This window comes from Myxocyprinus asiaticus, chromosome 39 (genome assembly GCF_019703515.2).
Source record: "Myxocyprinus asiaticus isolate MX2 ecotype Aquarium Trade chromosome 39, UBuf_Myxa_2, whole genome shotgun sequence".
Lineage (NCBI taxonomy): Eukaryota > Metazoa > Chordata > Actinopteri > Cypriniformes > Catostomidae > Myxocyprinus > Myxocyprinus asiaticus.
In genome coordinates, this window is record NC_059382.1 from 727,501 (window position 1) to 740,000 (window position 12,500).

A 12,500-nucleotide genomic window follows, 5' to 3' on the forward strand; every position below is an offset into this window, starting at 1 on the left:
ATACTTCTGAAACAGTGAGTATTTTAATGTTTACAGATTGACCCCATTGACTTCCATTGTAAGTGTCTCACTGGAACACACATTTAAAGAAAAGGAGGGACGAGTTGAAATGTAATTTTTGTGTTTATCAATATTATAACACACATGCTGTCGATTGAGCTCAACTTGTATTGAACCCGGAATATTCCTTTAATTACCAAAACACAATACCATAAATCAAATTCATATTTATTCATGTTTTTTTACACAGTGTAAATCAGGTAAGGTCCATGTTTTTCCAACTAAAGAAATGCTTAAGATCAGTGTAATAGACAATTGTGATTAAATATTGTTGTTTAAATTCTGAGAATTCTAATAAAAACTCCGTTTAAAATGTATGTTACGTCTACTGATTTTTTTCTGGCATGTACAGTGAGTGATGTGTTTACTAAATTAATTTCTCTGTTTGTTTTCGGCTAAAATTAGTAATTGTGTAAATTTGTGTCTATGTTTGGAAAAGCATTGTACTGTACCATGTGATTACTCTTACAGTTTCTGTAGTAAACTTGAAGAACTGCTTTACACAAATTTAGTTTAAAATCCAAAGTAATAGTTAGATTTATTTACATTTATTAATTTAGCACAAGGAAGTGTTTTCCACACACACTGTTCTGTCCTTCACTGTCCCCTGCTGCTGGTGTGAGGCACTTCAATTCATGTTTCTTTGCTTTTTATGTGCTCTAATGAAATTTATGGGAGGACTTTTAATATTTGATAAAATAGTTCTTAACTAAATCAGAGCCCTTTCACACTGTCCAGTAAGTGAAAGGACAGTACCTGGGGTAAAAATTCCCCCATTAAACACCTTGTTTTTCTTCAGTGGGTTAAATCGATTTGATATGAAGAATGTTTAAATTGTGCTCACACTGACTGATCCAATCACAGTGAAGATTCATTTGTTCATAGAATACTTGAGATGTTCTGAAATGCCAAATGTGATTGAACTGAACAGGAACATATGCACCGTTTTCTGAAGTGGTTATTTTGAAGAATTATCTTAATTTGTTACTCAGAAAAGCATCTTGCTGTCTAAACATTATTTGTATGAGTTGACCGTTTTTACACTATTGCCCCTTTATTTAAGTGTGGGGTAAAAGGCTCCCTCGCCACCTTTTTTAAAAACTGATTTATTTATTTATTTATTTATTTGTGATTAACATTTTTATTGATTCACACAGAAAACATATATACATGGAATCAACATTTAACATTTAACCCCCACCACTACCCCTCCCCAACCCCAACCCCACCCCGACCCCCAACCCCCAACAAACACTCCCGTGGTCACATGAGCATATACACACACACAAAATAAATAACTAAATAAATAATTAAAAATATATATAGAATAATCACACACATCTATATCTAAACCTCTCTCTCCGCTACCTCTCCCCGAGAACCCTCCAAGAACACCAAATACTTGCCCCATTTCCCAACAAACAAATCCAAATTACCCAATCTACTAAATACCACTTCCTCATTCGCCGCCACCCTCCCCATCTCCGTGCACCACTCCTGAAATGGGGGCGCTCCAGCTGACTTCCGACCCCTCAAAACAATCTGTCTGGCAACCATCACACTGGCCAGGACCCAATTCTTTTTGTTTTTATTCTCCACATCAATGGCCTCCACATCGCCCAAAACACAGAGTCTGGGGCAAAACGAAATCCGAGTGCCCACCACGTCACCCATAAAACTCTGAACCTTCATCCAAAACCTCTGGATCTCAACACACCACCAAAAAACATGGGTAATGTCCCCATCTTCAGATTGGCATTGCCAGCAGGTGGGTGTGTCTTTCAGACCAAGTCTATACAATCTAGAGGGGGTCCAATAGAATTGATGTAAAATCTTAAATTGCATAAGGCACACCCTTGCATCTCTAGATGCAGACTGCTAGAATCCTAGCCCACACTCCCTCCTTCAATGCCAAGTTTAAATTCTCCCTTAAAAACTAAATTTTAAACAAAACAACCTTCTGTTATTGTTTCTTTTCACACAAATTATGATGCTCCTGTAACAGGTCCTGCTCGACCCACTCTGAGCGAGATTTGAACCGGGGTCTCTAGCATGAGAGGTGGGTGTGGTTTACAGAGGGGAGTGAGGTTTACACATACCACACAGCACATACCAGCTGACTACCACTACACTCAATAAATAAAAATCTATTTTTTTCGATACTGATATATTTTGAGACCAGAAAAAAAAAGCAAATTTTCCTAACAGTGTGTCTTTAGCCCCATCATACCCTATATTACTTGTAAAAAAAAAAAAAATGTTTTTCATAATACAATCCTACTGCTTTTGAATGGTCATCAATGGAGAGAAAGATGTTTTTTGGCAGCAGAATACAGTGGCTCAAGGGTGCACAGCACAACAAAATTAGCAAACAAAATAAAAGCTGAAAACACAATGGAAATAAACAATAACACAACCAAATTAAGCTACAACATAACAAAAAAGCCACCACACAACTAGCGCTTTGGGTTTGAGACAAGCGCATTACAAATATTTTTTATTATTATGACAATATTAAGCCTTTTCTTTTTAGATAATTGTGTTGTGTCTTAACTTTGTTGTTTTTTGTCTTTTATTTGCTTTGCTAATTTTGTTGTGTTGTGCACCCCCTGGGCCACCATAGTATAATGGTGAATTTAACACATCTACCAGCAAGTGCTGTTAACTATTCATGCTAACCAGCTGCACATTGGTTTGAAAATCCCAAGCAGCTCTTAAAACAAAACGCTGCAATTCTGATTATTGCCGCTAGTGGCCAGAAATGACACACTCCACTTGTTGAACATTCTCTTGTTCTGCTGCAACAGGTGAAAAGAAAGAGTTTAAACCTCAGTGCTGCTGTTAACAACCCAGACACATGCTGTCAGAACATTAAATGTGTGCTTCAGCTGTGGAATCAATCAGGTGATGATGATGATGATGATGATGGTGATGAAGGTGTCTATGAGCTGATCTTCAGTTTGTGAGTTTCTGCTGTTTTATTCTACAGGAAGAACAGTCAGTGTGCACACTACAACACTGATGCTCTGCAGAGCACAACACCTTCAACTGCAGACCAGAGAACCCACAATAACACACACACACACACACACACACACATACACACATACACACACCCTAAACAGGAAATAAAAGTGAGATGTAAATGAGGTGAGAGAGAGAGGAAGGGGTTGTACATTCTCGAATGTCACAGCTCTGTTCGTGTATGTGTGTGTTAGTTAGTTTTCCTGCAACATTGAACACACACACATGAATGTGAATTAGCGTGTGCTTGGCATGTTCTGGTGAGAATGGACGCTCTGGAGATCTCCACACGAAACCCACAAGACGATTTTGAGATTCTCCTGCGGGTCGGTGGAGGGACATATGGAGAAGTTTACAAGGTACCTCTCTCTCTATGTCTCTCTCTCTCTCTCCCTCTCTCTATCTATCTCTCTCTCTATCTCTCTCTATCTCTAATGTAAAGTTTATAAATAAATTAAGGAACTTATTTGGGGAGGAAACACAGTAGAATCTGTGTTGATCAGAACTTCTTGAATGAGAGTAAGAAATAAAAGGGTAAATAAAGATGCAAGAGAGTAAGGAGAATTGAAAGAAAAATGAGATGTGTGTGTGTGTGTGTGTGTGTGTATCATGAGGGTGTTAGTATGCAGGAAAAACACACTTTCACTCCTTTGCTGAAGTGTTATGTGTTGTTTTCAAATATTTAAATTCATGATTAATTTTCAAGTCGATATGTAAGATTCAATCTTAAATGAGAATCAGTGTTTTTTCAGTCTGAAGTCTCAAAATATTTTCTCCGTTTCCTGCCAAAACTGTCACACTTTCACACATCTGTTGCTCTCAGTCTGTCTCTCTCAATCAGTTTGTGATTAAGAATAAACATAATTTACAGCTTTATAATAAAAGAGTTTTTGAGGGTAACAGGTTTGGTGGAGAAACGAGCGAAATTGTCAGAAAAACAACATATTGGAACAGAGGTCAACCAATAGTGGATTTTGCAGATACCAATAACTAACATAGTGGATAACGCTTAAAAATATCTTAATCTTTCCTTTCTATGAAGGGCATTGTGGCTAAAATAGTCCAAAATTTATAAAATCTCAAAAGCAGTTTATTGTGCAACCAAAATCCCAATAATAACCAGAGAAATGAAGATTTGCTGCATAACGTGTGACTTTTAACTATAAACAAGCCCGAAATACACAGAGGACTCTTATTTTGAAATAACAGAGACTTGGCTCCGTTACAATGCTCTATATGTGAGTATTTAACAAATTAAGCTTTTTATAGCATATATGTTCACCAGATGAAGAGGTTTGTATGTATATATATTTCACCAGATGAGGTTTATTGATAAAATATCGGCTACTATCGGCATAGATCTTTGCCGATAACCGATAGTTTGATAAAATATCAGTAAAACTGATATATCAGTCTAATTGGAATGGTCTGTCTGTCTGTCATGAGGGTGTTTAATTATGTGTGTGTGTGTGTGTGTGTGTGTGTGTGTGTGTGTTGACTCTGTCTGTGTTCACCTTTTGCCGCTATAATGCATGTGTACATCTCTCCTCTCAAAAAGTGACTCAAAGCTGACTCAAAAGTGAAGCGTGTGTTTTCATGGGTCAAACGCACCACATCCTGTCTAATTTGACAGTTCTAACAAGTCACTGCTGGAGAGCCACTTGTATTGATCAGACGATCAGTCGAACAGAACCGGTGCTGATCCAACACACTGTTTACACCCATTAAAATAATTTACCACCCAAACATGTGCTGCTGAAGAGCCGGCAATACTACAGGTCACGTGTGAGGTCATCGAGATGTCAGCGTGATATCAGGGCAAAATAAGTGGGAAGGCATTTTGCCGCTTCAATACGGGATGCGCTGTCCAACCGGACGCTTCAATACGGGACATCTTCATTTTTGCACAAATATGGGAAGTCTCGGCTTATACAAGATAGATCTGTGGGATACCATTGTTACGTCAGAGTTGTATCAGCATGGTGTCTTTGTGAGAGCTGCAGCAGTGATGTCACTCTGTGATGACTGGCACACTAACTGTAAAATAATGATCTGTGTTTTCAAATGAGAGAATGACACAGCTCCATCATTCATATGAGGAGAAAATCATTCAGAACGCTGCTGTAAAAGCGTTTACCGCATGACTGTGTCCTCTTTCCTCTCAAAAGCACCTGTGTGTGTCTGTGTGACAATGTTTTACCTGTAACAGCCAGTAAAATAATCCCAAGGTGAGCAAACATTGACATGATCTATGACAGAGCTCAGTTTCACAGAATAAACAGTAACAGCAGACACATTTCACGCATCGTAATCACTGTTCAGTCTCCATGGCGCATCTGCAGTATGCAAATGAGGGGAAGTAGGCCGGTTTTCCTCTTGAGAGAAAGAGAGTGCTAGCAGCATCATTATATGCTGTGTTTTTGGTTTAACGTTGTTGACAGCACAGAGCGAATTCATTTACGTTCATAACGATCAACTTTAATGTCAACATGACGCCTAAACTCGATGAAAGCGATGATGTCCTGTAATAGTTTTGTTAAAGTATTAACTCACCCAAAAATGACAATTCTGTCATTATTTACTCACTCTCATGAGCACAAAAGGACATGTTTAGCAAAAGGTTCACATTGCTCTTTTTCATACAGTGAAAGTGAATGAGGACAGTCACATCAGGTATCATAAAAAGAAAATTCCATATCATTCATGCACTATATTCTAGGTCTTCTGAAGTCATTTGATATCTTGCACTTGCAGTCATTTCGAAGCATTCAAATGCATCGCAAATAGAGTGAAACAGTCTGGTTCTGGAAGTAAAAATACCAGTCATTTTCTCCATAGGGGAATTTATTTTTAACGCTAACTTATAAACGTTTAAAGACAGACTGACGGTGAGCTCTCAGGTTGTTAATCGATGGGATAAGCTCCTGTTGAAGACACCATTCCTCATTATTTCAACTTAATTTGTTAAAAGCAGCATTTAATAGTGGAATTCCTGGTGAAGAACTACACTACCCATAATCCTGAAGAGAGATCCACCAATCAGAGAAGAGCTCTGCAGCTCCGCCCACTCCCATGATGCACTGTGAATTATACAGTCGAGTCGCTCTCCCTACACTCTCAAACTACTTAAATATTTGTACATATCTGAATATATTATCATGAAATTTAAATATGTTTATTCTATAATTATAATCAACATCTTTAAATCAATAGTTTCATATTTTTCCATCATTTTTTTATTTGATTACCTCATTTTCAATGCATCATGGGATTGTAGTTCATTACCTTATTAAAGTCGTTAAGTACACAGTCTTGTATCTTTGTCTTTTTGTCTGATTTTCAAATATTTTTTTGCTTCAAATCAAAGTTTGTGATGTTGTGATTCACCTCAGAGCTGGCTGGTTTTGTTCATGCTGCACAACTCTTTTATGAAGGATTTGATGAAATCCCTATGGAAAAAATGAATGGGGAAAATACTTCCGGAATCAACACAGCTGAAAAAGTGGGCGGGCATGGTTGCGCTCTGTTGGTTATAAGGAATGCGAAAACCAATGATGTTTACCGTCACCGATATCAAATCTGGTGTGACGCATTGTGAGGCGCCATTTTTGAATATACACAAGCGCAAATGAGGTTTGAGAAATATGGAGGAGGGGAAGATATTCAGTGAATAACAACTTTTAAGTGCATGTTCTGTTTGATGCACTTTAGAGTTGTTTCTCTCCAGCGCTTAACTTACATTTTACTGCTATTTCCATTTCGCAAAACTGTTTGTCTTTACCACAAGTGAGTCAAACGAGTGCGCTTATCCACGTCAATCAAACCAATCGCAGTGGAGAAAGGGAGCACAATCATTTAGATTAAACTTGTGCAACGTCATACCTCAATTTCAGTTTCAATGCAAGTAATTGTGCAGCTTTCATGGATATCAAATAGATGTCTCAGAGGTCAAGGTGTGCCGGTTTTTAAAGTGTTCTCAATGGTTTCTCCTCATCATGTAAGCGCATGTAATACCGGGATGCGACTTTTCAGCATGAGAGTGAATCTGCACTGCATTTGCAGATGATTGTACTATGTTAAACTGTATGTAATGCTGAATATAATGCATAATAATGCTAAGTGTCTTGATATTTGATAGTCCTCCTGATAATGCCACATGTAATGTTATACACATATTTTTTAAAAGAATAGTTTAGAAACATGTAATCAAAGTAAATACTATTTTAAAACCTACAATATTAAAGTGCTTAAAATGTATGTAATCAGAGACAGTGTACAAGCACTAGTCATTAATACAGTATTTCTATTCTAGTGTCACTATTGCCTTCTGCTGGGCTGATTTTTTGTCCCACTCCATCCCTGATGGATCATTTTACTCTTTAATGAACAGTACTTTTAAGTTTTACAAGTAAAGGAAAGGAACAGTTTCGTATATATCTTGAAAGTAATAATAATTAAAAAATCAAACGTAACTTTTTATGATTCAGGCTTTGTTCAAAGTTTTGTGAGAGTATAGAATCGTGAATTCAGTACCACAAATCAAACCAAATCCTTACGGCCTTTATGATTGCTTTTTTTATTTGAAATCGCATTTATCCGATTAATCGAAGAAATAATCGAAGATTAATCGATTTTCAAAATAATCATTAGTTGCAGCCTTAGTATGAATAAAGGAGATATAGGAGGAAAATAGCACATGGGTCAAACAGACTACTTTTATGATGCTTTTTTGCCCTTTTTGGAGCTTGACAGCCCGTGCTCACTGTAAGCTTTCATTGAATGGAAAAGAGCAGCGTCAATATTCATAGTTCATAGAATTCATAGTTTGTGTGAAATATACCATCATAACTGGATATTAGATGTTTAGTATAAATGTTTTAGTTATAATATGTTAAATAACATGCCTGTGTACTGTAATTAAATTCAGAAATCCTATACGTCAGTAAGTGTTATGACTTCTGGCCTTGTTCACCTCTAGAATGCCTGTGATGAATTCTAGAAAAGATTTCAGTTCTACAGTGCCTGTTCTACTGGTGAATCTTGCATAAATTAGTGAATCTGGTTGATTTTAAAAGCTTCATATAGTCAGTATCAGGATTTATAAGATCTGTTCATGTGTTAAATAACCTGTAAGACATCTGTCCACATGAATTCAAATAACCTGTTCAGCTCGTTTTTCTGTAAAAACATTTAAAAACACAAGTCACCACGTTTGTGCCCTTTCAGTTTGAATAAAGCCACTTGTGCATGATAATAAGCCAGACAGTGTGTGTGTATGTGTGTGTGTGTGTGTGTGTGTGTGTGTGTGTGACAGACTATTCAAAGGTCATGTTTTTATAACATCAGCCACAGGTTAAAGGTCAGGAGAGGGGTGGGCTTTGGAATAGTTCCACCCACCGCAGACGGTTCTGACCCACCCACACTGAGACACACATGCACACAAGGTTAGGTTTCATTATTCTGAGAGGATAAAATGCTGCGTCTTTAGTGACACAAGACATTAATCACACATACACAAATACAAAATACCGGACAAAAATACACACATGCTCAAGTGAAGGTTTGTTGTCATTGATCATGTATAGAGTAACAAAAGTAATAAAATGTTGCAACACCAGTGATACAAAACATGCCACATTCCACACACACACACCATGTTAAATATTTAGATTCTTCACCAGAAGACACATTACGATAACAGACAGACAGACAGATACATAGATAGAGATATAGATAGTCAGACATCAGATAGATAGGCAGGCAGACAGTCAGTTCATTATTATTTGTACAGCGCTTTTCACAACACGCATCGTTTCAAAGCAGCTTTACAGAAAATGAAACTGTAATATCTATAATGTCTTAGAGTCAAGAGAATTGTGTCTTTAAATAATTAAATAAATAAGTAGATAATAATTCTATTCAAAACCCCGATAGCGACTGTGGATTAACTGCAGAAGTTCACATTGATGCATTGTCCTTTGTTAGTTGGCTGATGAAGGCTTTTATTAGCAATTAATTGATCTATGTGAGTCTATGTATTCCATTATAAGAGTGTAGTCCATTAATAGACAAAGGTGATGCAGGCAGAGATCAGTGAGGTGCATCGCAGCTGAACCGGCTGGTAATTTCAGTGAGGTCTGTCCTAAGTCCAAGGTTCAGGCAGTGGCATATGATGTACCCCATGTCTTATGGTTGGAGTTGGCATCAGTTCATCCTCTGAAGTCCATCGTAAGAGACTGAAGTGATGTCTGGCTGGCACCGGCTGCATTTAGTCATCATCACTCAGAGACACATAGCAGTGGAGTCCGACACCAAGCAGGAACAGAGCTGGATCTGTCTGGTTCTGGTAACCTTGGGATATGAATCCTGAGGTTGAGACAGGGAAACAAATAGAATAATATTAGATGCCATTCAATTTATTGCAGAGTTATAGATCATGATAAATGTTTCTGGTTCTGGGAGACCTAACTAAAGCAGCCTAATTGAGTTGGAGTGGTGGTGGCGGCGTAGTGGACTAAAGCACTGAACTGGTAAGCAAAAGGTTGTTGGTTCAATCCCCACAGCCACCACCATTGTGTTCTTGAGCAAGGCATTTAACTCCAGGCTGCTCCAGTGAGATTGTCCCTGTAATAAGGGCACTGTAAGTTGCTTTGGATAAATGCATAAATGTAAATGAGTTGATGGATAAATTAGGTGTATGTTTGGTTAAATAGATGAGTCTTTAGTCTAGACTTAAACTGAGTGAGTGTGTCTGAGTCCTGAACAGTGTTAGGGAGACTCTTCCATAGTTTAGGAGCCAAATAGGAAAAGGATCTACCTCCTTTGTGGATTTTGATATTCTAGGAACTATTAAGGATTGTAATGAACGTGATGGAATATAGCATGTCAGAAGGTCACTTAAGTACTGTGGAGCTAGACCATTCAAAGCTTTGTATGTAGTGAACAGAATTTTAAGATGAATATGAAATTTAACAGGTAGCCAATGTAACGATGATAAAATAGGGCTAATATGATCATATTTCTTGGTTCTCGTCAGCACTCTGGCAGCTGCATTTTGAACCAATTGAAGTTTATTTATTGATCTTGCTGGACATCCTCCCAGTAATGCATTACAATAATCTAGTCTTGAGGTCATGAACGCATGAATTAGTTTTTCGGCAACAGCAACAGAGAGCATGTGTCGTAACTTAGCAATATTTCTAAGGTGGAAGAATGCTGTTCTACAAACACTGGAAATTTGATTTTCAAAGGACAGATTGGTATCAAATATAACACCTAAGGTCTTCACTGCAGAAGACGATGTAACAGTACATCCATCGAGAGTCAAATTATATTTTAGCATCTTACTTTTAGAGGTTTTTGGTCCAATAATTAGTACCTCTGATTTGTCGGAATTGAGTACAAGGAAATTTCTGGCCATCCAATCTTTGATTTCATTGATTTTGTCGGGTTTCGAAGAAATATAAAGTTGGGTATCATCAGCATAACAGTGGAAACTTATTCCATGATTCCTGATAATATCTCCCAGGTGAAGCATATATAAGGAGAAAAGCAGAGGCCCTAAAACTGATTCCTGTGGCACTCCTTACTTAACTTTTGTTTGATTTGACAATTCCTTGTTTACACATACAAAGTTGTAGCGGTCTGCTAAATAGGACCTAAACCATGCTAATGCAAGTCCACAAAAGTCAACATAATTCTCCAGCCTATTCAAGAGAATGTTGTGATCTATCGTGTCGAAGGCAGCACTAAGATCTAAAAGCACTAGAAAAGAAATGCAGCCGCGATCAGATGATAAGAGCAAATCATTAGTAACTTGGAAAGATAGATAGATAGACAGACAGACAGACAGACAGACAAACAGATAGATAGATAGATACTGTAGGTAGATAGATAGATAGACAAACAGAGAGTCAGGTAGGTAGATAGACAGACAGACAGACAGATAGATAGATAGATACTGTAGATAGATAGACAGACAGACAGACAGACAGATAGATAGATAGATAGATAGATGAAAGACAGTCAGACAGACAGATAGATAGATAGATAGTTAGATAGATAGATAGATACTGTAGATAGATAAACAGACAGACAGACAGACAGACAGATAGATAGATAGATAGATAGACAGACAGACAGACAGATAGATAGATAGATAGATAGATAGATAGATAGATAGATACTGTAGATAGATAAACAGACAGACAGACAGATAGATAGATGACAGACAGACAGATAGATAGACAGACAGACAGAGATAGATAGATAGATAGATGATAGATAGATATATACTGTAGATAGATAAACAGACAGACAGACAGGCAGAGAGACAGACAGACAAATAGATAGATAGATAGATAGATACTGTAGATAGATAGATAGACAGACAGACAGACAGACAGATAGATAGATACTGTAGATAGATAAACAGACAGATAGATAGATAGATAGATAGATGAAAGACAGTCAGACAGACAGACAGACAGATAGATAGATAGATAGATAGACAGACAGACAGACAGATAGGTAGATACTGTAGACAGACAGACAGACAGACAGATAGATAGATAGATAGATAGATACTGTAGATAGATAGACAGACAGACAGACAGACAGACAGATAGACAGATAGATAGATACTGTAGATAGATAAACAGACAGACAGATAGATAGACAGACAGACAGATAGATAGATAGATAGATAGATACTGTAGATAGATAAACAGACAGACAGACAGATAGATAGATGACAGACAGACAGATAGATAGACAGACAGACAGAGATAGATAGATAGATAGATAGATGATAGATAGATATATACTGTAGATAGATAAACAGACAGACAGACAGGCAGAGAGACAGACAGACAAATAGATAGATAGATAGATAGATAGATACTGTAGATAGATAGATAGATAGACAGACAGACAGACAGACAGATAGATAGATACTGTAGATAGATAAACAGACAGATAGATAGATAGATAGATAGATAGATGAAAGACAGTCAGACAGACAGACAGATAGATAGATAGATAGATAGATAGATAGATAGATAGATAGATAGATACTGTAGATAGATAGACAGACAGACAGACAGATAGACAGATAGATAGATAGATAGATAGATAGATAGATAGATACTGTAGATAGATAGACTGACAGATAGTTAGATAGATAGATAGATACTGTAGATAGATAAACAGACAGACAGACAGACAGACAGACAGATAGATAGATAGATAGATAGATAGATAGATAGATAGATAGATAGATAGATACTGTAGATAGATAGACAGACAGACAGACAGATAGACAGATAGATAGATACTGTAGATAGATAAACAGACAGACAGATAGATAGACAGACAGACAGATAGTTAGATAGATAGATAGATACTGTAGATAGATA

The 12,500-nt window shown here is 37.2% G+C and overlaps 1 protein-coding gene and 1 long non-coding RNA gene across 2 annotated transcripts in view; both read left to right on the forward strand.

Moving 5' to 3' along the window:
- The window catches only part of LOC127430079 (uncharacterized), an 18,452-nt gene extending 18,092 nt beyond the window's left edge, over positions 1-360 (forward strand). Inside the window, exon 3 of the long non-coding RNA XR_007895405.1 lies at positions 1-360. This exon is cut by the window's left edge and continues 951 nt beyond it. This is a non-coding gene — a long non-coding RNA (uncharacterized LOC127430079).
- A 2,875-nt stretch (positions 361-3,235) lies between these two features.
- LOC127430058 (mitogen-activated protein kinase kinase kinase kinase 5-like) overlaps positions 3,236-12,500 on the forward strand; it is a 42,762-nt gene continuing 33,497 nt past the window's right edge. The window contains exon 1 of the mRNA XM_051679499.1: positions 3,236-3,443. Within this exon, the coding sequence (XP_051535459.1) occupies positions 3,351-3,443 (93 nt within the window). The 5' untranslated portion in view covers positions 3,236-3,350. The remainder of the gene's footprint in view (positions 3,444-12,500) is intronic.